The sequence below is a fragment of the Lathyrus oleraceus genome, chromosome 6, assembly GCF_024323335.1.
Source record: "Lathyrus oleraceus cultivar Zhongwan6 chromosome 6, CAAS_Psat_ZW6_1.0, whole genome shotgun sequence".
NCBI classification, from domain to species: Eukaryota; Viridiplantae; Streptophyta; class Magnoliopsida; order Fabales; family Fabaceae; genus Lathyrus; species Lathyrus oleraceus.
The window spans coordinates 25,566,326-25,589,353 of record NC_066584.1 but is presented as its reverse complement, the minus strand read 5'-3'; the positions used below and the strand labels follow the sequence as shown (position 1 = coordinate 25,589,353).

General features: G+C 33.6%; 1 protein-coding gene across 2 annotated transcripts; it reads right to left on the bottom strand.

Moving 5' to 3' along the window:
* Positions 1 to 1,283: 1,283 nt before the first annotated feature.
* On the bottom strand, positions 1,284 to 14,565 carry LOC127091619 (AUGMIN subunit 3). Of its 2 annotated transcripts, XR_007791953.1 has the most exons (18): positions 14,152 to 14,565; positions 13,916 to 14,062; positions 13,507 to 13,702; positions 13,027 to 13,093; positions 12,299 to 12,402; positions 10,623 to 10,707; positions 10,068 to 10,122; positions 8,961 to 9,092; positions 7,963 to 8,032; positions 6,820 to 6,877; positions 6,657 to 6,712; positions 5,858 to 6,010; positions 3,932 to 4,043; positions 3,681 to 3,822; positions 3,226 to 3,301; positions 2,208 to 2,303; positions 1,432 to 1,613; positions 1,284 to 1,316 (listed from the first exon to the last, which is right to left on the bottom strand). XR_007791953.1 is itself a non-coding variant. In XM_051030304.1 (17 exons), the coding sequence occupies exons 1-17, from the start codon at positions 14,337 to 14,339 to the stop codon at positions 1,482 to 1,484; spliced, it is 1,869 nt and encodes a 622-aa protein (XP_050886261.1). In that variant the 5' UTR covers positions 14,340 to 14,565; the 3' UTR covers positions 1,284 to 1,481. The 2 variants fall into 2 exon arrangements, 1 of the variants encoding a protein (XP_050886261.1); XM_051030304.1 differs by having other exon boundaries at positions 1,284 to 1,613.
* Positions 14,566 to 23,028: the final 8,463 nt, after the last annotated feature.

The following is a 23,028-nucleotide window of genomic DNA, read 5'->3' as shown; positions in this document are numbered from 1 at the left end:
CGCAAAACCTTAAGATGATAGGTGTGTGGGTTCTTCCACTTATAAATGTTCAAGTCTCCACTTTTATAACAAATGTGAGACTTTCCCATACCACTCACACTTGTTATTCCCCAACACCCCCCTTATGTATGAGTCTATCCACAATGCTCCTTATTCTTGCAAAATATTATTTGGAGAAATCCCCCTGAAGTTGGTCAGATGGGATCATAATCATCTATCTGGCAGGAGGCAAGTTAGGAAGGATCAATGGCCACCATTGTTGGTGGCCCAAGGTTTTCAGACTTTTTCTCTTTTTCACCTTGGTCTCAAGACCTATTTGCATCATAAACCTTCCCCTCTTCCTGGATCTGAAGAGGTGTGGTTAATGGGTTTTAGTAACCATTAACCATTTGTAACCGCTCATCAATAATCATTTTGAAACGGATTCATCCATTGGAATGCCATAACGACTCCGACTTGGATGTTCCTTTCAGAGTCCAGTAAATTACGTCTAGGATGAGTATGATACTCATTTTCCCGATTTTGTAACACTTCCTCAACCTAATAAAATTCTCACTCGGGATGTACTTGATCTCTGTATGTTACAAGAGGAAATTTATCTAGGAAGGTTAGTTTTAGCAATCACTCTTATGTTTCCACTTTTAAAACGCATTTTCTGTAAAACCTTCCTATCTACAATAACCAAACTTGTAGGGGAGAGAGAGGGAGGGAGGGTGAGGATGAAGAATGTCACTAAAAATCCCACCAACACCATTATGAATAATAAGGATGAAGAATGTCACTAACAATCCCATCAACACCATCATGAATAATTTTGAAACCAGTGAGCTCTTTATGCTAATGCATTAAGAGATGCAGAATTTCTTCAGAAATTAGACTTGTTTTACATCTGTCCGGGAGCATTAGCAATGAAATTGCAACATTTTTTTATAAATGTAGCAACTATACTAGTGACGGCAAAGAGCACAGGCTTATTCATAGTTGTAAATGTTGCATTCATTGAATGCTACTAAAAATACAATCTATAGAAAATATTGCTGTCAAACTCTTAATTAATACCAACCATTGTAAACCCAAAATATTGCATTTGTTTAGAAATCATGTTTTAAGAAAATATCAATATGTGATCACCACTATTTGCTCAAAAGCTACATTCACTTTCTCAATTCCTGAGGAGTTAAATATCCCACATCAGTTAATCCACAAGGAAGAGTTCCTTGTTCTTTTTCAATCTTACGAAAGAGTTCTAAGTTGAGTTGCTTACTGGCATCAATCGCGAAAAATGTGAAGAAGGTTGTTGTTGTTGTATAACTTTTCTACAATATACACAATTCAGTGAATACATAGCTGAATCTTAAAACACGTGTAGAATAGCACATTCCACACTTGGAGATGGAGATAATGTAGAGGGAAAAGAAGAAAAAAAACTACCTTAAAGAAGGTAAGTGAGGGTGGAAAATAGAGAAACTATTTAATGATTACTAGGAAATTTGCAAGGCTCTGACCCTGGCAGTCAGTTCTCTAACTTGGCTTCTGAGCCTTTCTGGATTGCAAAAGAAGTCTACAAAGACGCGCCGTTGAAGTCCTATTTCTTGCGAATGGTGTTTTACAATCTGGATGACAATGGAAAACAAGCTTCAGTCAGCATAACAGAAAAATGTTCTGAATCTTTGTAATTATGTGGAGGAGTCAATTGTAATATGTACAACAGAAATGCACCCACATCCCTTTGCATACTATACTCTTGCAAATTTTACTTTCTTTGAAAACCAAGGCACAGTTCAATATCATGGAGAAAATAAATTTCATTTATTCCTCAAAAAAATCATTTATTAATTCACAATAACCAGATCAGTTAGAAGCAGCCAAGTGAACAAGATTATTTCCGAGAAAGGCTCAGATTATCAAACCCACAAATGAGGGAAGCAGTGTTAATAGAAAGCAGCCACGGAAGAGACATGTGGAATAGCGACACATCGCAAAGTTATGTCACTATTTTGTTATTATACTTCATATTTGTTTCACATTATAGTTGCCATGCTTTCGCTATAATCCATAAGGCCATTTGCCATATTGTTATGGCCGTTTTTTTTGGCTTTCCACCATACACCATTTTTAATGAAAAACCTGGATGTCTTCAAAAAGGCTTTGTGATGTTCAATTGTGCAGAACAAATCAAATGGAACTAAACCTTAAAGCCACATTACCTCATTTTTCTTGACATGCTCTAGTGTCACCTCTTCCACAGCAACAGAGAGCTTTGCGTTAATCTTTTCCATCTCATCGAGCTCTTTCATCAATGGCTAATTAAGACATAGAACAAGACAAAATGGAAAATCACAACACAGAAAAAGGTGCCAAAAACTTATATAACTCTACAATAATAACAGTAATCATTTATTTCACTAGGTAAGGCCAGATCAGTGAATCAATCGATGTCACTGAACTTTACTGAAAACAATCTTTCGATTAAACCATTTAGTGACACCTTCTAATGCTTCTTCAATAGAGATTTCCCTAGTTTTCATTTTCCCCCTTTAATTGAACTATATTTCCCTTCATACACAAATATTTGATGGCCTTAATACAAATTCAAGTCAGCCCATGATATATTCATCAAATGGGGACTAAATATTTAAAGTCTACAGAGAAGAAAAGCTTACAAGTTACATAGTTATAGTACTGAATAATACCATTCTTACCCTTGAGTAAACATGCAAAAAAGAAATGATAGGTACTATTTTAGTATCAATAGGGAACAACAGAGTATAGCTCTTTACTAGGGGGACATCTAAAACAACAGAGCGTAGCTCCTTACTTGGGGGGAAACTCTCTTGATTACACTGAAAATTAGAAAATTAAAGATAGCAACATCTACAAATCTGAGGGTCTGCCAACCTCCTCCTTCCCAAAGATCCTTAAAACATTCTGACAATGTTTTACCAAACTCCCACTCTCCCTTATTTCCATATATATCTCCACTAATCTCAAACTGAATTCACTCCTATATCCAAATTTGTCACAACTACACAAGCATTCCACTATGCTGCAGGTGAATCAGCCAATTTACCAAATTTGATTATCTACTTCCCAACCTTGTAGAAGAGGTCTTAGTACTAGGGGGGTCAATCAACTAACAGTAACACAGCTAAAACCATAGAAGAAAAAAGGAAAAACAGTTGTAATAGTGATAGCACAAAGCCGTAGATGAAATGAAATTCATACCCGAGGGGTCAGTATTGGCTGTGCAGTTGTTGAAGATGCAAAGAGCAGTTGTTGCATACTTTGAATAAGGTTGCACCTGTATTGAAAAATCCACAAAGAAAATGTCACTCATAACTTGACCATTATGGAAAAGAAGAGCAAAACCTATGTCACTTAAAACATGCAACAACATCAAATATGATTGTACGTACGAAACGATTAGGAAATGGGCTTCACATTTGATAATAATGCAGTTGATCAAGAAAAAGAAAATATCTCATGCAGTGCAAATAAATGTTAGGTGACTTCTATTTACACCCATGTTAACAATCATAACCATCTGACTGCAATAGAAATAATAACTTTTGGCTTATAAAAGAGCACTTTAATTACATGAGGCCATTAAAGCTTATGAATAAGTAACCCAAAAATTATATCATAACCAACCATTCATAAATATTTACCAAAAAACTTACAGTTCATTAATACACCTATTTCGTTCTTCTGGAAGAGAATTATCAAGGTCCGATTGAAGTGTCATTAAATCTGAATGAAGGGCTGATATTTGTTGGACAATGCCTGGTGCTGATACGTATGTCGACAGTGCAGCTTGAGTGTCTGGGAAAAAGGTAAAGTAAAAAAGAAAATGGACATGACTGCTTATAAGAAGTCTGTGAGATCCATTAAACTTGAACAAATCATAATACTTTGATAAATGAATCCCTACTTGAATAAATTTTCAGTAGGTCTCTAATAGCATGCAAAAAATGATCACTGTCATGTACTCCCCCTTGTTCTTGACCATCAGTTGCAGCTTGGATAAGAGCCAGACAACGACCCTGCAAACCATCAAATAAAGTTTAAAAGATAAAAGTAGTTAAGGTAAGATTTTGAAACTAGGGACAAAAAAGAAATATAAGGAATGCCAAGTTAGAAGATATCTTATGAGGTGTATTCAAGGGCATTAGTGACAAAACACAAAAAGGTAGAGTTATTTACTAAACTATACTCTATCCGGTCACTATTATAAGCAAAAAAATGACCTTAAATATTGGTCAATATCATCAGAGTTATTAATCCCAAATAGCGGAACGGAGCGGCCGACCCCAAAAATGGGATAGCAGGATAGCCACTATTTGGCTATTTTTTGCACTAATTATATGAATAATCTATAAAACATATACTTAATGTAAAACTAAACAAATAACACAACACCCATAAAAGATTTATAAAATCAAATATCAAAGAACAATGCTTAATCAAGATCCAAAACCGTATATGAAAATCTTAATAATAAAAGAAAAAACAGATATTCCAAACAATAAAAGAAGCAAACAAAAATTAAGGGAAATGTTTAAGTAATAAAATGTAATACAATACTGGTTAAAAACAAGTATTGTATAACCAGAATTTGAAAAGAAAAAAAAAACTTAACAAGTATTTGAAAACAAAAATAGAGAAAGAGAAGAGAAGTAAAACAATAAAACAATAATAGAAGAAGAAAAACAATAAAACAGAAGTAAAACAATAAAACAATAATAGAAGAAGTAGAGAAGACAGAGAACTAGGGCAAAAACTGAACCAGTCAGGGCAAAACAGAAGAGAAGTGGAGAAGAATAGAAGAAGAATACTAAACTAAAGCAGTTGAGTTGAGGTGGAAGAGGAGTTGAGGCAGAGGAGGTGAGAAGCGAAGAGGAGAACAAGAGGAGAACAAAAGGAGAACAGAAATGAAATCTGAGGAAAACGGTCTGAAAGGAAAAAGAAAGGAGAGAGAACCGACGTTTAAATATTTTAAGGGCAACTTGGTCTTTTCGCACCCAAAAAAACCTAAAAAACGAAAACTAGTCAAAAACCCGCCCGGGCAGGGAAGCGATCCGCTTCTGCGACCCGCTATCTCTGCAATTGCGGCCGCGATCTCAAACTGAGATGCGTGCCGCTCCTCCGTAGCGGAGGGTTGCTACGCTGGGAGCAATTCACGCGATAGTGCCGCTACAGGGCGCGATTAATAACTCTGAATAACTTTTAAACTAATTAATGTTTGTATTACTAGTATGCCCTTGATTTAATTCAAACGTATTTAATATTGGTGTTGATTCATCAAATATAATTAAGGATATTATAGTAAATTTTACTTTGATTGTACATGATATCAAGAAAATTAATTACACTTAACTAACTTTCTTAAGTAACGTGAAAGTAGTTATTTTTGCTTATAATTGTGACCGGAGGGAATACTTATCATGGCATTATAAGCCACCTTGCAACTATTTTACGTTAACTACAAATATTTTTCAATAATGGCATTATAAGCCACCTTCCAACTATTTTATCTTAACTAAATATTTTTCAAGAGCAACCAACAAGCCATGAATGATACAACCATTGCTACATGCTTTCACTCTTACATAAGATTAGGCAAAATGCAAATTACATGGGTGGATAATTTCAATTACATTTTTGTTTATAAAGCCTTCTTAAAGAGCACCACTCTTTCCAGAAGCAAATGTGAAAAACATAGTCAAATAGGTTAGAAAGGAAGGGGAGTGGAGAGATTAAACTAGAATGAGACACTGAATTGAAGCAACAAAAAAATTCAGAAAATAATAACAATAGAACTAAAGAAAAGTGCAATGGAAATAGTAAGAAACTATACCACTCGACCCTCTGTTGCAGACAAGTATGCTTGCAGCTCAGACTCAATAAGCTTAAGCAAATAATATGCTCCAAGCATGTGCTTCTTTTCCAACTGACAGGCTATCTTTAATAATTGATGCCTGGCAAGCAGATTGATGAGATGGTTTATGAACTGCCACAAGAAAGGAGTGCTCATTACTGAAGGTTAATTACATGCACAAAAATTTAAAGGTTATAGATCATTTAAAATGATGGTGTTAGTTGTGCAACAGAGAATAGTTAAAGGTAATTGGAAAAATAAAACTCCTAAATTTCCACAAATAAACTATTGGCTTAATTTCACTTTTTGTACCTCTAGTTTGGATTTGTTTCATTTAATTTGAATTCAACTACAAAGGATAATGATAAAACACAACATAGATAATATCTGTATTTAATTAAAATGCTAATTTAATCTAGACTAATTTCAAATAATCTAGTCTAAGCTAATTCAAAACTCAAACAATAAATCCTGGTCACTAACAGACTTTTACAGAAACAGACTTTCGAAAATGCAGAAATAGGGGATGTGAGCAAGAAATGTACTGCCTGGTCTTAATTTCCCATGTGAACTATGTGCATTCAGAATCCATGCATTCATGCAATAAAACTGTGTATTCAACAAAATTCATGCATCAAAATAATGTAGCTAATTGTCAAGTAACTCAAGTTTTGGCAAGGAAATATCTCAAGTTGCAACATGCATACATGAACTTAATTAACATATCCCAAGGTTCAAGGACATTGACAAACAAACACAACCAAGTAGCTAAACATACCGCTTTCTGCCGGTTGATATAGTACTCTTGGCGCATGACCTTCAAATCATAATCACCTAGAAAATAAAATGTATGAGAAGTTCAAAACATGTACACAGAGTTGTCTAAAATACAAAAAAGAAAATAAATTTAATTTTTCCAAATATTACAGCCATGAAAATACCTTGTAAAATATAAGTGTCTTGGAGTTGAGCTAGTTCCCAGCACAATTCTGGAATAGTCTGAATAAGGGAGAAATGTATTCAGATGGAAGAGAATATTTTAATAAAGATAATCATAAAATGGTAGGATATTCTAGCACCCATAGGCCCTTGGATATAATTTGTCAGACCTATCTTCTTAATCTTCAATGAACAAGTTCTGCCCCATCTGATTATGTATTTCCAATTACTCCATTATCTCCATACGTTAAGATCAATAATGGATTTCAATGAAAAACGTTGTGACTTATATAATTAATTTAAGTCGATGTGGCAGGCCACTTTTTTTATTCCTTGCTCAACTGCTCAAACTTTTAAGGTCATTTGGTTCATTGATGAGGTGAAACATTAATTTCTTGAATAACTTTTATCATTTCTTATATTCAAGGTTTGTTTCCCTTTCATCATATTTTGATGAAACAGAACGTAGGCCATTTGTTGCCAAGCTAACATACTAAGGAGCAGTTCTAAGGTGTAATTCCCCCCATCTTGTGGTGCACTTCTCAAGCTAGAAGAGAAGCGAAAATTAATTAGAAACAGTCAGAGCAATTTGCTGGTTAGACGGGCGGAGTCGGTTACATGATAAACACGGAGATGCAGGGTAGATGGATTGTTGTGATTTTTGTGTGGGAAAATAGTGCAGTTTGGCTTTAAAAGGGAAAACCCTTGATGGAGAACTCTTTCTCCTATTCCCACCATTCTATAGGATAGTTTTTTTCCTTCAATTGATTCTATCAATTTCTCACTTCCCTTCATTGGGTTCTTAACAACCATTGTTTTGGATCTGAATAGGAGAATGGACATCATAGGATAAACTTCACAATAGACTAGTATTTATGTCAATCATAACAATGTGCCTAGAAAAAGGACTGACTTTTTAAATAACATACTATTAAAATAAAAACTTAAGCTTAAAAATTTTGGAAAATGGAGACTATAATGCGTTTGATTACACATAGTATACAACTCAAACTGTTAAATAGAAAATTGTTAATTTGTCAATCATGTTTAAACATAAAAGTCCAATCATTTTTATTAAAAAAAAAAACAATGCTATAAGTGAGAAGGTACACAAGCATTGAACAGAAGCCATGTAAGTAACAAACCTCTGATAGAAGTTTTTCTTCATGATTATAAAGATTAGAAAGTTCTCCTTTCAATTCAGAATGCTTTCTCCTGAACATTGCACCAAATGGCATGATTACATATAACAAACTGTCATTGTAATTTAAAAAATAAAAAGCATTCACAGTCAAAACAATTTGAAAGTTCACATTTTAATTCAAAATATCTGAACCTATCATATTGATATGATTTCAGAACAAAAAAAAATGTTTAAGAAATAAAAGAATTCTTTTGCAGAATATTGCTTTTGTAAACTGGTCATTCATATGCATTTTTGTTCTTGTACATAAATGGAGCTATAATGGTTGCTAAAACACAGTGAAGAAGGTCATGGCAAGTGTCTTGAAAAAATCATCATAAAGGAGGACAGAAGTTACAAATCTAAGACAAAGGAAGCATAAAGGCATTACAGTTACACCAGCTGTAACAGCTTGTAACTGACTGACAAGTGTCAGCCAGTCCTAGAATTCACCTGCTATAGCAGGTCATAAGAAGGATCTATAAATAGATTTAATCCAATGTAAATCATCATTATCTCAAATACATTTCAGATTCATCCCATAGAGTCCAAGAGAATCATGGCTAATATTCAAGATTCTGAATAGTAATGATAGATAAGGGGAGAACAATACACACTAATACAAGTACTTTATTGCAAGTATCCTGGGAATAATTTCCTGCATTAGCAGTTACAAACTGCAACAGCAGTTACAGAATACACAATTAACTGTATAATTAAATACAACCACTAGGAATAGAGAGTCTAGTCTCTCTCTCTCTCCCCCCAAACCAAACAAGCCAATAACAAACTGAATGAGGCTTTCTCATTCTTTCTTTATTCTACTTAAATACATGACATCTAATTATATAATTTAGGCCTAATTTACTGGGCTTTGGGCCTACGCCTAACATACATTAGTAATTGGAGATCTACAAACAGATTCTAACAACATCAAAGCTAAAATTAGAGACAAATTACCTAAGAAAATGGTGGTCAAAATGCATGTGAGCTTCATCTGATGATACTTGTGATTTAAGTGTCATTAAAATGGCCTGCTGCTTCGCATTCTCAACTTGTGCTTCGACCCATTGTCTTTCACTTATTCCAAATCTATCATGATTTAAAGACCATAAGAACTAAAATATTGGTGGAATCTCAACATTTTCTCTAAAATATGGGAGGGGAATATCATTATTCATTTAGGGGGATGGGGAAGGGCCTAGGTCATACATTGCTCAATGGGAATTCAAACTTTGTCCTTTTAAATTACAAAGCAGGCAGTCACCATTGCTCTAGCATCCACAGGATCTAGTCTAGCATCCTGTCTAATTAAATTGAATAAACCAATTTGTACAAGATGTGTGTGTCTTTAAAAGGAACGCCTTGTGATAATTAAAGATGGTACGCCAGCAAAAATAAGACTAATCACATGATACCCACAATCACATGTCAAAGGATACACAGAATCTCATGTCAAGACATCCCCTCAACTACTTCAAAAAGAGAGGCAATGATAAACCAATTTTGGATTGGGATCTGGCTAGAAACAAGGTTCGGCCTAGGTAGTTATACAGACATTATTGGAATACAAGAACATATCTTAAAATTATGTTAGAGAATCTTAGTTTATCCAGTATAACCAGTTTCCAATCTTACAGTGTGTTTGGTACAGCCAATTTGTCGATGAAAGACTACATGAGAGAGAGATATACGAGAATGTGAGAAATAAGATACACAACTGTCACCAAATTCATCCATCTAAAAGACTAAAGTAGTGACATGAGGACAAATTGGAGGGCAACTTTGTATCTTTTAAGTGACTAGCTTGATTGGGAAAATTAGAGGACAATTATGGTAAAGGTTGAATTTTATAAAGGCCAATTTGGTGATAAATATCTTTAGACTGAAGATAATGGGGTGAAACTCTAATATTTGGAGGACCGAGGACGGATAGAAGGTTTGTTCTTATCGATCAATCCACAAATTACTGAGCTGAAGCAGACTAATAGAAGGTTTGTTCTTATAGATCAATCCACAAATTTCTGAAGCAGACTATCAGCAATGATAACGGAAAGAAGCACATACATTGAACGAAGCCGTTGCAACTCAGATACACGCTGATGATGAGATTTTTCTAAATCTGTTTAACCACGCACAAAAAAAAGTCAGGTTAACATTATGCTAGTTCATACGGATGTGTGTTTGTGTATAAGAATTTCTTTGCATAAGCCACAACGTGGTTGTATAACTTTTATTTAAACAGAGTTAAAGATGTATTTGTTATGAGCCTCAATTTTGTAGTCTGACACTTTTGGAGCAACTTAAATTCAAATGCAGCTTTATGATGTATAAGATACAGAATGCCTGAATTTTAAGAAATCTTTGCCCATACCATTTCATTAGAGCAACAAATAAGAAACTAAAACACAAATGCATCCCCATGTTACCTACTATTTGCATCAGTACAAATGCTATACAATGACATATATTTATATTGATAAGAATAAATTAAAACTTTCATGTTCACTGCTAGTAACAAAGCTGAAAGATCCAAATTAGATTTGCAAGTCATAATAGATGAGATAATACTAGTATATTGAGGATGATGAAAAGTAATAGGGAATTGTAAGGCATATCTACCTCTAACATAATTACTTGAGACGTCATCAAGATTTACCCATGAACATTTAGATTTCCCCTCCTCGGCAACAAGTCGAAATGGACCCTAATATTGAAATTAAGAAACAAAATAATGAAAGGACATCAAGACCTAAACAGATAGAAAAATGATAAAAAGGATAACATACCACTCTAAAAAATCTACTAAACATAACGGGTTATGGGTGACACGCAGATAGTTACGACAGGAACATTAACCTTATCCCTCAAAGTAGGGCCGGCTGCATGAAATAATCAATTACAAAAATAAGGACGGGCATGAAACATGTTTTTCAAGATATAATTTATCATTTAGCTAAATAAAGGCAAAGGACTAATCTGAAAAGTTCATCACACAATCACAATAATGCTCTTAATATTTTGAAATATTACACATAGACCATGTATATGGTATGAATAGACCTGAAGATTAAAAGAGCATTATAGAGTACTGAGGAAAGCTTGCATGTATATTTAAAGTAGGGTGTATCAATTTGAAACAAGAAACCTAATATTCATTTTTTCAGCGGAAACATTCAGGACTAGGAGCATGCCACATCCACTGAACATAAGATGTACTCCCTCTGTCTCACAATGAGTGTCACGTTTTACGCGCACACAAAAAAATGTCTCAACAAATGTCATTTTCAATGTGATACTAATTACTTTTTTTCAATTGTGCCCTTTAATTAATACTATGTGCATCACTCTCAAGTCATTATATTCCACTTAGTATTTATGATAGTGGTGATTACACCAATGCTTATTTAGGATAATTTGATAAAATTACTATTCTATTTCTTTCATTTATAGTCTTTTCTTAATTTATGTGAAATCAGCAAGTACAACACTCATTGTGGGACAGATAGAGTATATTTTATGTCATGATCAAATATATGCACCAGGGCTTAAGACTTTACTATAACTAACCTTTTTTTTGTGCTTATAACTAGCCTTTTTTAAGTCCATTAAGGTTAAGAAACAACATATGTTTCCCATTCTTCCCTACCCATATTTTTCATTCTAAGTTGTGGTCAATAGCGGCAAATAGCGACGCTATAGCGGGATAACAGAGCGGAGCAGAGTCCAGCCGCTATGGAAAGAGTCTTAGCAGTGAAGCACACTATAACAGCCGCTATAGGGTAAATAGAAGGCCACAGGGGCGGAATGGTTCCCAGGCCGGAGCGGTTTCAGGCCTGTCATCCTCTTCCTCTCTAAAAAAACCAAAATTACACCTTAATCTTAAAAGGTTTTAATGGTAATTTTGGGTTTTTCAATCAAATTTGAGTTGAGACTTCACGGTCGTTTCTGCACTTCAACCGTTCCAAAGAAAAATCATGCTTTGCTCCCTCATCTCTCTCTGCACTTCATTCTTCCCTCTCAGCCGCCTTCTCCTCCCTCTGCTCCATCATTTCTATCTTTTTAGGTTGATTTTTTACTTCTTCTCTGTTTCTTTCTTTTTCTTCTCTGTTTTTTCTCTTTTTCTCTTCCAGCACTTCTTCCTCTCTTATTTTTTTTTCTACTTTGGTCCTCTATTTTTTTTCTCCCTCTGTTTTACTTTTTCTTCTGTTTTTATTACAGTATAATTTGGCAGTAATCCTGAAAACATGTGATCCTAAGAAAAACAGTAAAAAGAAAAGTGTGTTTTATCCACGTACTGTGTCGAGTTGCTTAGAAAACCATTGATTAAGTTCTTTGAGACAAGATGAGTCTTCAAACAAAAACTGGGTGAAGTCTGAGTATGCCAAATATATACCATCTTCTGCATTTCAAAGTAGCAAAATTCATCAGAAGAAAGATGAAATCAGTCAATAATCAATGGCAAAGCAAATTTAGAAAAATAAATATAAATAGAAAGAAGAATGAAATAGAGCAACAAAACAACTAGTTGAGCAAGCAGCAACAAATGCAAGTTAAAATGTAAGAAATTAACAATCACATATGTTTCAAACATACATCATGATTCATTGCCAGAAATATTTTCTCTCAGGTGTCACAGTGCATAAGTTTTATCATCTTATTCAACAAGACTAAGAGATCAATACTGCTCATATTTCACTTCAGCAAGCAACGAGTGGTTTGGAATTAAAGAGGAACTTGTGGCAAAATATTTTTATTGAAAACCAAAACACCCACAATTTTTATGTCTTTGTAGCCCAACTTAAACAACCAAAGCTGAATGTGAACCAAGTAAATTATCATTTGATCTTTCAATGCCTAACATAGTTGAACAATAAAGCTTCCAATAAGATGTAGGCAATAAAATTCAGGTTGTCACTTGAAAGATCACATATATACACAGTTAACAAAAAAATAAAATGAACTTTCTAATAATAGTAGAAATAAGAAAGAAACAACATAGAAGAGTAAGAAAACGGAATATTACCATCTCCTGAATGGTAATGAGCCAACTCCTCTGCTGTGGAAGCAATCCTTCCAAGAACTGCATTCATCTAATCAACAAAAAGAATCTAATAAAAACAAACTGCCACAAGACATCTGAGTAACAATTTTGGAAATTAAATAGAAAGATGGTATTAACTAATGGTATTAAGTGCGGGCTCAAACTCAAAAATTGGTTTTATATCTCTAGCAATAGCGATATCCATATCATTTTGTTACTCCAATTTGAAAACGATCCACCGTGAAATACAAATATTATTGGATTGATTGCTTTACTACAAAATGTACCATTTCTATATTGAAAAACTCAAACCATACAACAACATTATGAATGCAAATAACAAATTCAGCATCCAAATTATTTATCAAGTAAAAGCAATAACGCATCACCACGACAAGAAAAACATGATAAAATACACTCGTTCATTCTCAACATGTGATTATTAAGAGATTGGTGAAGCACCTGTAAATTTCTCCCGGAAAGGCTCTCCTCAATTGTCGCGAGGTGTCCGCTAACAACAGAAGTCGCGCCAACACGCGCCCGTCTCCCTTGCGTCAAAGTTGATGCCTGGCCAGAAAGCATGTCAAATTGAGATTGAAGTTCTCTTAGCTGTCTTTGCAAATCAGCAGCTTCGGTTTTATAAGCCAAAGTCTCTTCCCTGAACACAACAGCACATTTCTTCAAACTATATTCCCTACCTAAGATGAAACATAACTAAAAAAATATCATTCTATTTTTTTCAAACTTGACCTAGTTTACTATGTGAAAACATTTCCTATTTTGATTTCTTAAAACTTGACCTAGTTTTACTTTTTAACAAGGAGAAAATTGAACAATAATGAAATTGAAATGGAAGGAGTAAGAAAGTAACTTGATATCCTTCAAACTGAGTGGTTCATGAGGACCAAAAAGAGCTTCTTGATTATCAGTAGTATCGGAGAAAGCTGAAATGCTATCAAAAGCAAAATCCAAATCATCGCCTTCCAATAATTTACCTTGGTGCTTGAATTGCTCATACCTGGAAGAAGAAGAAAGAAACCCTAACAAGAGTTAGAATGGAGTTAGAGAGAGAGTAAGAATAAGAAGAAGAAGGAGTGAGTAACAAACTGAGAGAGTTCGGAAAGGGAGAGGATATTGGAAGGACGAAGAGTGGAGCAGATCCAGTGAAGAATAGGGCGAGTGTCTTCGTATTGGAAAGGCCATTCAAAGCTATCTGGATCCAATGAATCTGATCCGGAATTTCTTCCTTCGTAACCCAATTCTCCCAGCAATGAGCAAAGTCTTGCGCCACTCATTTCTTCTTTTACGCTTCAACGGATCAAATTGGAAATTAGGAATTTCAAATTGAAAATCTATCAAGCCTGGGAAGTCGACTTCTCTTGCCGCTCGCAACTGTCTTTCACATACTTAATTCTTTTTCTGATACTATAGTCGTATATAATTTGGTGAGATTTATAATTAATATTATAATTTAAATTAATTAATTCAAACCAATTTGTAATTGAGTTAATTCCAAAGTTAGCTGAAGCTTAAAAATGAGTTGGTTAATGAGTATTGCAATTGAATTGGACTTGTTTCTCACTTGGTGTTTATGTTATTTGGAACAAGGACACGTCCACTCTCTCCAAGGGCAAATGGACGCCATAGTCTCTCCATTTTGAGCACATGTACTCCACTATCTTTACTTGTGCCTTTTGATGTTGGCACTGTGACAGGCCTAGACATAGTTCCACAAGAAAAGCTAGAAGTAACAGCAGAAGATCTTAGCACATCAATGTAATTGATGGCATGAACAACTTCAATCCATTGTGCAACTTTCTCCAAAAATAGATTAGTAAGGGTCTGTTTGAAACACTTTTCAATTTTAGTTCTTAAAATTTGTTTTTCAAATTTATTTTAAAAAATTATTTTTAAGAAGAAAATTAACAAAAAAATTTGTTTGATAAAGTAATTTTTAAAAACTGTTTTAAAAATATGAAAATGAAAAAACTTATTTGATAATCTAATCTTTTAAAATCACATTAATGTTATTAATGAAAATTATAAATTTTTTATGTTTTTTCTTCAAGTTTTATAATACTAAAAACTAAAAAGTGAGAAGCAAAACACAATTATACTGTTTCACTTTTTTACTTTTAAAAACTGAAAAATAGAAAAGAGTTTTTAAAAAACACTTTTGCAAAATATTATATTCAAACAAGTTTTTAAATTTTAAATTTTCAAAAACTAAAAAAGAGTTTTTAAGATTCATTTCAAACAGGCCCTAAGTATTGGGAGTGTTTCAGCATTTGCATCTGTAATTTGCTTTGCAGGTTTCATGTGGAGGGATGTTAATTAGGATAGGTAGGTTCATTGTTGTGTCATGAATGTTTATGAGTATTACAAAATTATTATATGGATGAATTGATTTGGATAATGAAATTAGTTATGAACTAGAAAAAGTGTGCGTTGAAAAGACTAGTTATAATACATTTGAATGGAGGCTTCCTATGGTTAGTATTATAAGTGTTAATTCAAATGGCTAACTAAACTATTTTGAATGTTAGTAGTAAAATGAACATTATGTTGTGTTAGGATGTTTTGGCAAAATGGTCCTAATTATGTACTATGGTTGTGTGATGCAGGGAAGATCTTCATGGTATCTAGTGTGACCAAAGTGGGCAAGGCATGGAAAAGTTGAGAGTACAAGGATGGAAGATCCATAGGGATTTGGGTGGTTAGCTTGACTTTGGTCAATTGTTGACCAAAGAGTCAATAGTTGACCAAGATCAACTCTTGGTCAACATGTGTAAAATGATGTAGTTTGATTTTCTTGTAATGTAATGGATGATTTTCTGTACTTGTATCTGTAATTTATATTTGGATATTGTATTGAATGATTTGTAATGTGATGGTTCTGTCTGAATGAACATATGACCTTGCACTCCATGATCTTGCACTTGAACATGAACTTGAATGAATTATGATCTTGCACTGTCGTATCTTGAATCCAACCGAACATCTAATGAACTTGTGTATGCAAAAGCCCATTTGTAAGTAATAAACAAATCCAATCCACTCCATGGTATAGCCCATAATGATCAAAGTCATAAACCAAAGATTAGAGTTCCCAAGATGAGCATCTCAAATCTAGTGTCACACAATCCCTTATGCTTAATTCTCAAGTCCCTCATAGAAGAACCCTAACTCAAGGAGCTTGCCGAGTTAATTATCATAAATCAAATATTTGTATCCAAATTAGCAAAAACTCTTGAATCCATGATGTTTGTTTGAAAAAAAGCAAGTGTAAATGAATGACATGAATGAATATGAATATGCAGATGAATGTAGCAATAAGTCAGATAAAATAAAATAAAATGACAAATTTTGGGGTATGACAGTTGGGCCTTGCTCTGATCATGTAACATCAGGCTGGGAACGCTTGTTTTCATTTACTTGGCTTTGTTTTGTTGAAGTTTACTAATCATATTTTGTTGAGATCTCAAAGTGTTGAGAGTTGGATAATACAACTCATTTTGCTTATGTTATGAAAGTTGAAGTTTATGAGACTAAATGCTATGAGTGTTATATGGTTTTTAATTTCTTTATTTATGATTCTGCAGCAATGATGCCAGATGAGTTGGATGTCGTGTAAACATCCCAAGTACAAATCAGATGAATTGATTTTGCATAAACATCCTAAGTGCAAATGTATGCATAAATTTTTTTTTGTAACCAGAGTTATGAAGCAGACCATGTTTGTTGTGTGTGATACCCTAAGTGGTTGTATTTTTGTTAACTAAAAATTCGGTGATAATTATGTGTGGGATTTAGGGTGTTAGACATCGCATGACATATACAGGTCGATGCATGACCTTATACAGGTTGGCCTACCGTGTCGAACAAGTCAACACATGACTTTCATATGTCGACCTATGCGACGAAAATTTTCAAAAATTCATAATTTTTCCAAGTCTTGTGCATTCCTTTTGCCTCTAGGAGAACCAAGATAAGGGGGAGATCATTCATTTATGGTTGCCATATCATGAAAGGGTATGAAGGTGTCCATTGGCCTCCATTAGATTTTGTGTGTTCTTTGATGTTGATAAATTTGATAAACAATGATGTGTTTTATGGTTGAATGTGTGATTCAAGTAATTGTGATGAGTCATTGAATCTTCCATTAGAAACATTCTGATATGTGATTGTTGTTATGGTGAATTCTTTAGTTTTGTGGTGAATTGAGAGGTCTCTGATAGGTGAATCTAAACGAGCAGTTCATGAAAAACCTAATACGTTTATAAGCTATAAAATAAAATAAGTGTGATTTTGTTGTTAGGTCATGAATCAGAGTAAATTAGAAGTTTATAATTAGGTCTGGTATAGCACTCAACCATTGGAAAACTTGGAACTCTCCCGTAACAGCACAATTGGGATTTTTGGAAAATCACTCAGTGACAATCGGTTGTCCCAAAGTGGCAATCAATTGTACAAGTGTAAAATTTTGGAAAAAATGCACCCATGACAATTGGTTATAGCATGAGGACAATTAGTTGTCAGGATTTTGAGAAAAACTTAATTTTTGGGGCCTGACACTGGTGACAATCAGTTGTCGCTTAATGTTGAACTATGATATGCTTTGATGTTTTACCTCATAACTTTTTAACCGTGTATCCAATCAATGTGTCGTTTGAAGCGTTAGAAAGCTAAAGCTCAAATATATAACATAGTAGTGATAGGTGAATTATTTTAGTATTGTTTCAATGCCTACTGATTTGGTGAAGTTTTTGTTCATATGTTCGGTTAATGAGTTAGTTGGCATATCCCGACGATTTTGGTCATAACTTCCATTCCATAAGTACGATTTAGATGTCGTTCATGAAATTTTTTTAGAGGATGAATATGATGTGATAATTTGATTATTTGATTACATGGGTTATTGTATTATGATGAAATGTTTATATGGTGTTGTTAAATGATTGACTAAGCATGATTATGGTGGTGGTGGTATGCAAATGATGTTGCTTGTTTTTATGTATATGCATATTGTTGGTTGTGTGGATTATGTTGCTAATGGAATACACGGTCAGAAGAGGGGCCAATGTGTATGTGTTGTTGTTGCCTGTTGAGATTCCATGCATTCATGTTGTCGAAACTTCGGTTCTTTTTGGTGAGCCTCGCTCATATGGTGATGGATTGGGTGCGAGTAGTTAATTCCTATTATGGGGGGATTAATGAAGTGTTACCTATGGTGATGGTAGAGATTTGGTGTGCTCCAGTTCTAAGAGGGAATCTGATCCTATGGTGGAGATCGAGGAGCAAAATGAACCTGAGTGTTCATATTTGGTACCACATGCATGTCGAGTCGGTGTTGAGTATATTGCATAAGTGTTGCATTTATATTGATTGTTGTTGGATGAGAATACTTAGTATGTTGGTATTGATTGAGTAATGTGTATGTTATTGTTATGTGATCATTTACTCCCGCTTGTTTTCACCGTTAATTATTGAAGTGTATTCTCGCCCCTTTTGTTTGAATGTTGCCTTTACATGGGCATCGTGCAGATACTCAAGAGTAGCACTGACTGAAGTAAGTGGAAGATAGATCTTGGAGTGACTTCCATTGGTTTGTCATTTTATTAGTAGGGTATTTCTCTGATCATGTAACATCGGGTTGGGAATGCTTGTTTTCATTTACTTAGCTTTGTTTTGTTGAAGTTTAGTAATCATATTTTGTTGAAATCTCAAAGTGTTAAGAGTTGGATAATACAAATCCTTTTGCTTATGTTATAAAAGTTGAAGTTTATGAGACTAAATGCTATGAGTGTTATATGGTTTTTAATTTCTTTATTTATGATTCCGCTACAATGATGCCAGATGATTTGGATATCGTGTAAACATCCTAAGTACTACTCAGATGAATTGATGTCGTGTAAACATCCTAAGTGTGAATGTATGCATTAATTTTTTTTATTGTAACCCGAGTTATAGAGCAGGTCATGTTTGTTGTGTGTGACACCCTAAGTGGTTGTATTTTTATTAACTAAAAATTTTGTGATAATTATATGTGGGGTTTAGGGTGTTACACAGTGCATGGCATACATAGGTCGATGCATGACCTTATACAGGTTGACCTATCGCGTCAAAGGTCGGCACATGACTTTCATAGTTCGACCTATGCGACGAAAATTTTCAAAAATTCATAATTTTTTCAAGTCTTGTGCATTCCTTTTGCCTATAAACATGCATGCACATGAATACTTCATACATGCATCATTATCTAGTAAGATTTCTAGTGAGTGAAACCTATCGTATCCCATATTTTGTGCACCATTCATATGCTTTCTAGCGTCACTTTATTTCAAATAAGTGAAGTGGAATAATTGGTAGAAGAGCATGTGTAAAGAGCTATCAATGAGAGGTTATAAAATCAGGTCAAATGAAATTATTTCAAAAATGTTCAAATCTCATTTAGTTTTTAACCTAATTCTTATATATAAATAGCACAAATTTTCTACATTTTTTCCATCCACAATTAACAAATTCACTCCCTAAAAATTGTTGTTCTTCACATCAAAGAAAAACAACATTAAAATCCTAAAAGTCTCCATCATCAGCTGATTAAGAAAGATCGAATGGGAAAAGGAAAACGCGAAGAACGCAAAGAAAAGAAAAGAGGAAACAACTGTTTACTAGGGTCACGTCATTTCAGTTTGGTAAATTTGAATCCCAGATATGTGATCTGATTTTTTGTATGTATAATTTGTGCATATATGTTTGTGTTTGTCTGATATGACATTGCTTTAAGGATTTGTTCTTGTGTGTTATTTCAAAATTTTATACATAAACAATTAATTAAAATTTTGTATATATGTATTTGATTTCAGTTTTCGTATATAATTCATCAATTTGGTATTTGTATATAATTAATTTTCAAATTAAGTTTTTAAAGTAATTAGTTTCAATTAGGAGGTTTTTTATTGTATATAGATATTTGTAATTAAGTTTTCTTTTTAAAAAAAACAAAGGTTTTATAATTAAACTTAATAATTATTAATATAACCAAAATCATAAATCAATTTTTTAACCTAATATCATAGGTTAATAATTTTTCTTTTTTTAACAAACAAATAATACGAGTTGAAGGTTTTTAACAAAACATTCAGCTTTTTTTTTTAAATTAATCATAATAATAATTTGTTGTAAAGTTAATCTCAACCAAAAATTATAAACATAAAATATAATTTGCTTCCAATTAGAATGCACCCCCTATTTTATATTAGGTTTTCTATTTTCAATTACGATTAGTTAGAATAATTAAAAATTGGTTAATTAGTATCATTAAAATAATTTAATAATCAAATATTATAAAAACAACAAATATTATCTTTTGTGTTAATATAATAAAATTCCAAAATACAAATAAATAATAATATTTTGTAGGATAATGTTAGGGTAATGTAAGAATTAGTAAGATAATTAGGGACTAATTCTTTTGTTAGAACAATTAAGGCTCACAATTAATAAATAAAAAAATAATATAATTGATAACCTTTTATTTGTTATTACATTTTATCAAGATTATTATTCAAAGTAACAATTATATATCACAACAATCTATTTTCCAAATCAATTTATAAGTATATTTTAATGACATAATTAATCTAAAATCAACTTTAACTCATCCAAAAAACATGTTCTCTGCCCTTGTGCATTGAAACATTCTTATCAAAATTTTCTCTGCCTCGATGCTTTGAGAACTTTTTAAGAAGAAAACTAAAATCAACAAACACACAATCATTTTATAGAAGAACTACGATACTTTAATCATTCACCTAATATGGAGGTATGTATGCATAGAGTCTTCACTCTAACGGTTACGATAATCAAAATCATTTTATGTGTCCTCTAGTATTAATCAAACTATTTCCTTCTAAATAATAGCATTTTCTTAATAAATAAATAGATAAAAAAATAGGCAAATATGCCCTTAGAAACACACATTAATCCTAGGATTAAATGAGGATTCCATTGAGTACAATGAAGGTAATGGATGTCTAACATCTTCCCCTTACTTAACCGATTCATGAACCTAGTCTCTCCATTCAACAATAGGTTTTATCATTATTTTCATATTCCTTATGAACAAATACAATATGGTGGCGATTCTGTAAATTTTCCAGCCGCGATAGCTGGCGACTATGATGGGGATGTTCTACTTCCCTAAAGAGAGTTTATCATAACCTATAGTTATAGGGTTTTGTGTAATTTTGTTTGTGTGCGTGTGTCTATTTTTAGTTTCTCCTATTTTATTTTTTGGTTTTTGGTTTTCATTCTTATGTTTTATTTTTATTCTTATTATGTTATTATCCTATTATTCATATTGACATGTCAAAGATACGTGAAAGTTACACTTATAATAAACCTCTCAAAGGTATCTTCATAGTAGGGCTAACCCTTAATATGTTGATAACTTGGATGTGGTCCATGACTCTGAGAACCATTTTTCTAGAACCTACTTCATCCATAGTGACCTTATGTTATCAACCCCAAGGGTTGTTACTAGGGTCCTACCCAAATAAGGCTTATCCCAAAGGATTACGATAGGAAGGCTTGCTCCTTCTTATAGTAAAACAAGGGTAGAGTCCATATCTTTCGGGCTACTGTCTTAACCTTAGATCTTACGAGTGAGGGGATTGGGTAGTCTAAACGTAGAGCTAACTTGTTATAAGAAGACTACCCTAACTAAGTCGTGCTTGCATTTTACCATTTCCTATCCTAAAAATAAAAACTCAAAAAATCATATCATCAAAATAATTTTTTACATTCATTCATCTAAGGAATCTTAATCATCACCAAAGCACCCTAAAGTATAATGGAATCTGGTAAAAGGAAAACCCTTCAGTTCAAAATAAGGGAACCTAAGACTGACAATCTAAGGAACTAAGTCATGAGCTTGATCAAAGGTAGGAAGAATTCCTTGAATTACAAGTTTGGAAAGATATTGGACCTCTTGAATATCCCCGTGCAAAAGGAAGCTTTGACTGCCTTAACACAATTCTTTGATCTTACACTTAGATGCTTCTAATTTCAATATTCCTAACTGGCTCTGACCCTTGAAGAGTTTGGTAAGATCCTAGATATTTATAAACCCACGAAGGGCCCATTCAAAATGATAGGGTATCATCCTACAATAGAGGAGATGTCGTATCACCTTTGCATCCATGAAGCTGACTTGCAAGCCAACTTGAGGGTTTATGGAGACTTCAAAGGCTTTCCAAGAGAGTATCTAGAGAAAAGGGTTGATAACTTTGCTACTTCCCTACAGTGGGATGCCATGGATAACATTATGATCCTTCTTACCTTCGAATTAATACTTATTCCCACCAAAAAGAACTTCGTGGATTATACAACAATCAATCAGTTGGAGATGAAGATCGTGTATCTGCTCTCCTTGTTGATGTTTATTATACCCTCTATCAAAAACATACTAAGATGGGAGGTATGTTGATGTGTTGTGCGCCTCTACTTTATATATGGCTTATTTCTCACCTATCTAAGGATATAACCACTATCAAAGGAATGAACAGACATAAATGGGCCCAATATTTGGTGTCACTTAATCAAAAGGATATTTTGTGGTTTCCCCAAATTCTCAACCGCAAGGATATGATCTTAAGCTATGGGGGATTTCCTAATGTACCTCTTGTAGGGTTAAGAGGATGCATAACCTATAACATTGTATTAGCTGCAAGGCAGTTGGGGCATCCTTTAGCGTATAAACCTGAAGATAAATTGTTGGAGGGTTTCATCCTACAAGAAACAAATAGGAACCATCCTACCATCCAGAGGATCATTCATGCTTGGGGGAAACTCAACCAGGGAATCCTAAAGAGACCAAGAGAATAGCCAACTGCACCTTATGCTCACTGGATGAAATAAAGGGTATGCATAACAAATTTACCTTTCATTCAAGAGGGTCCAATTACATCAAAGGCTCATATA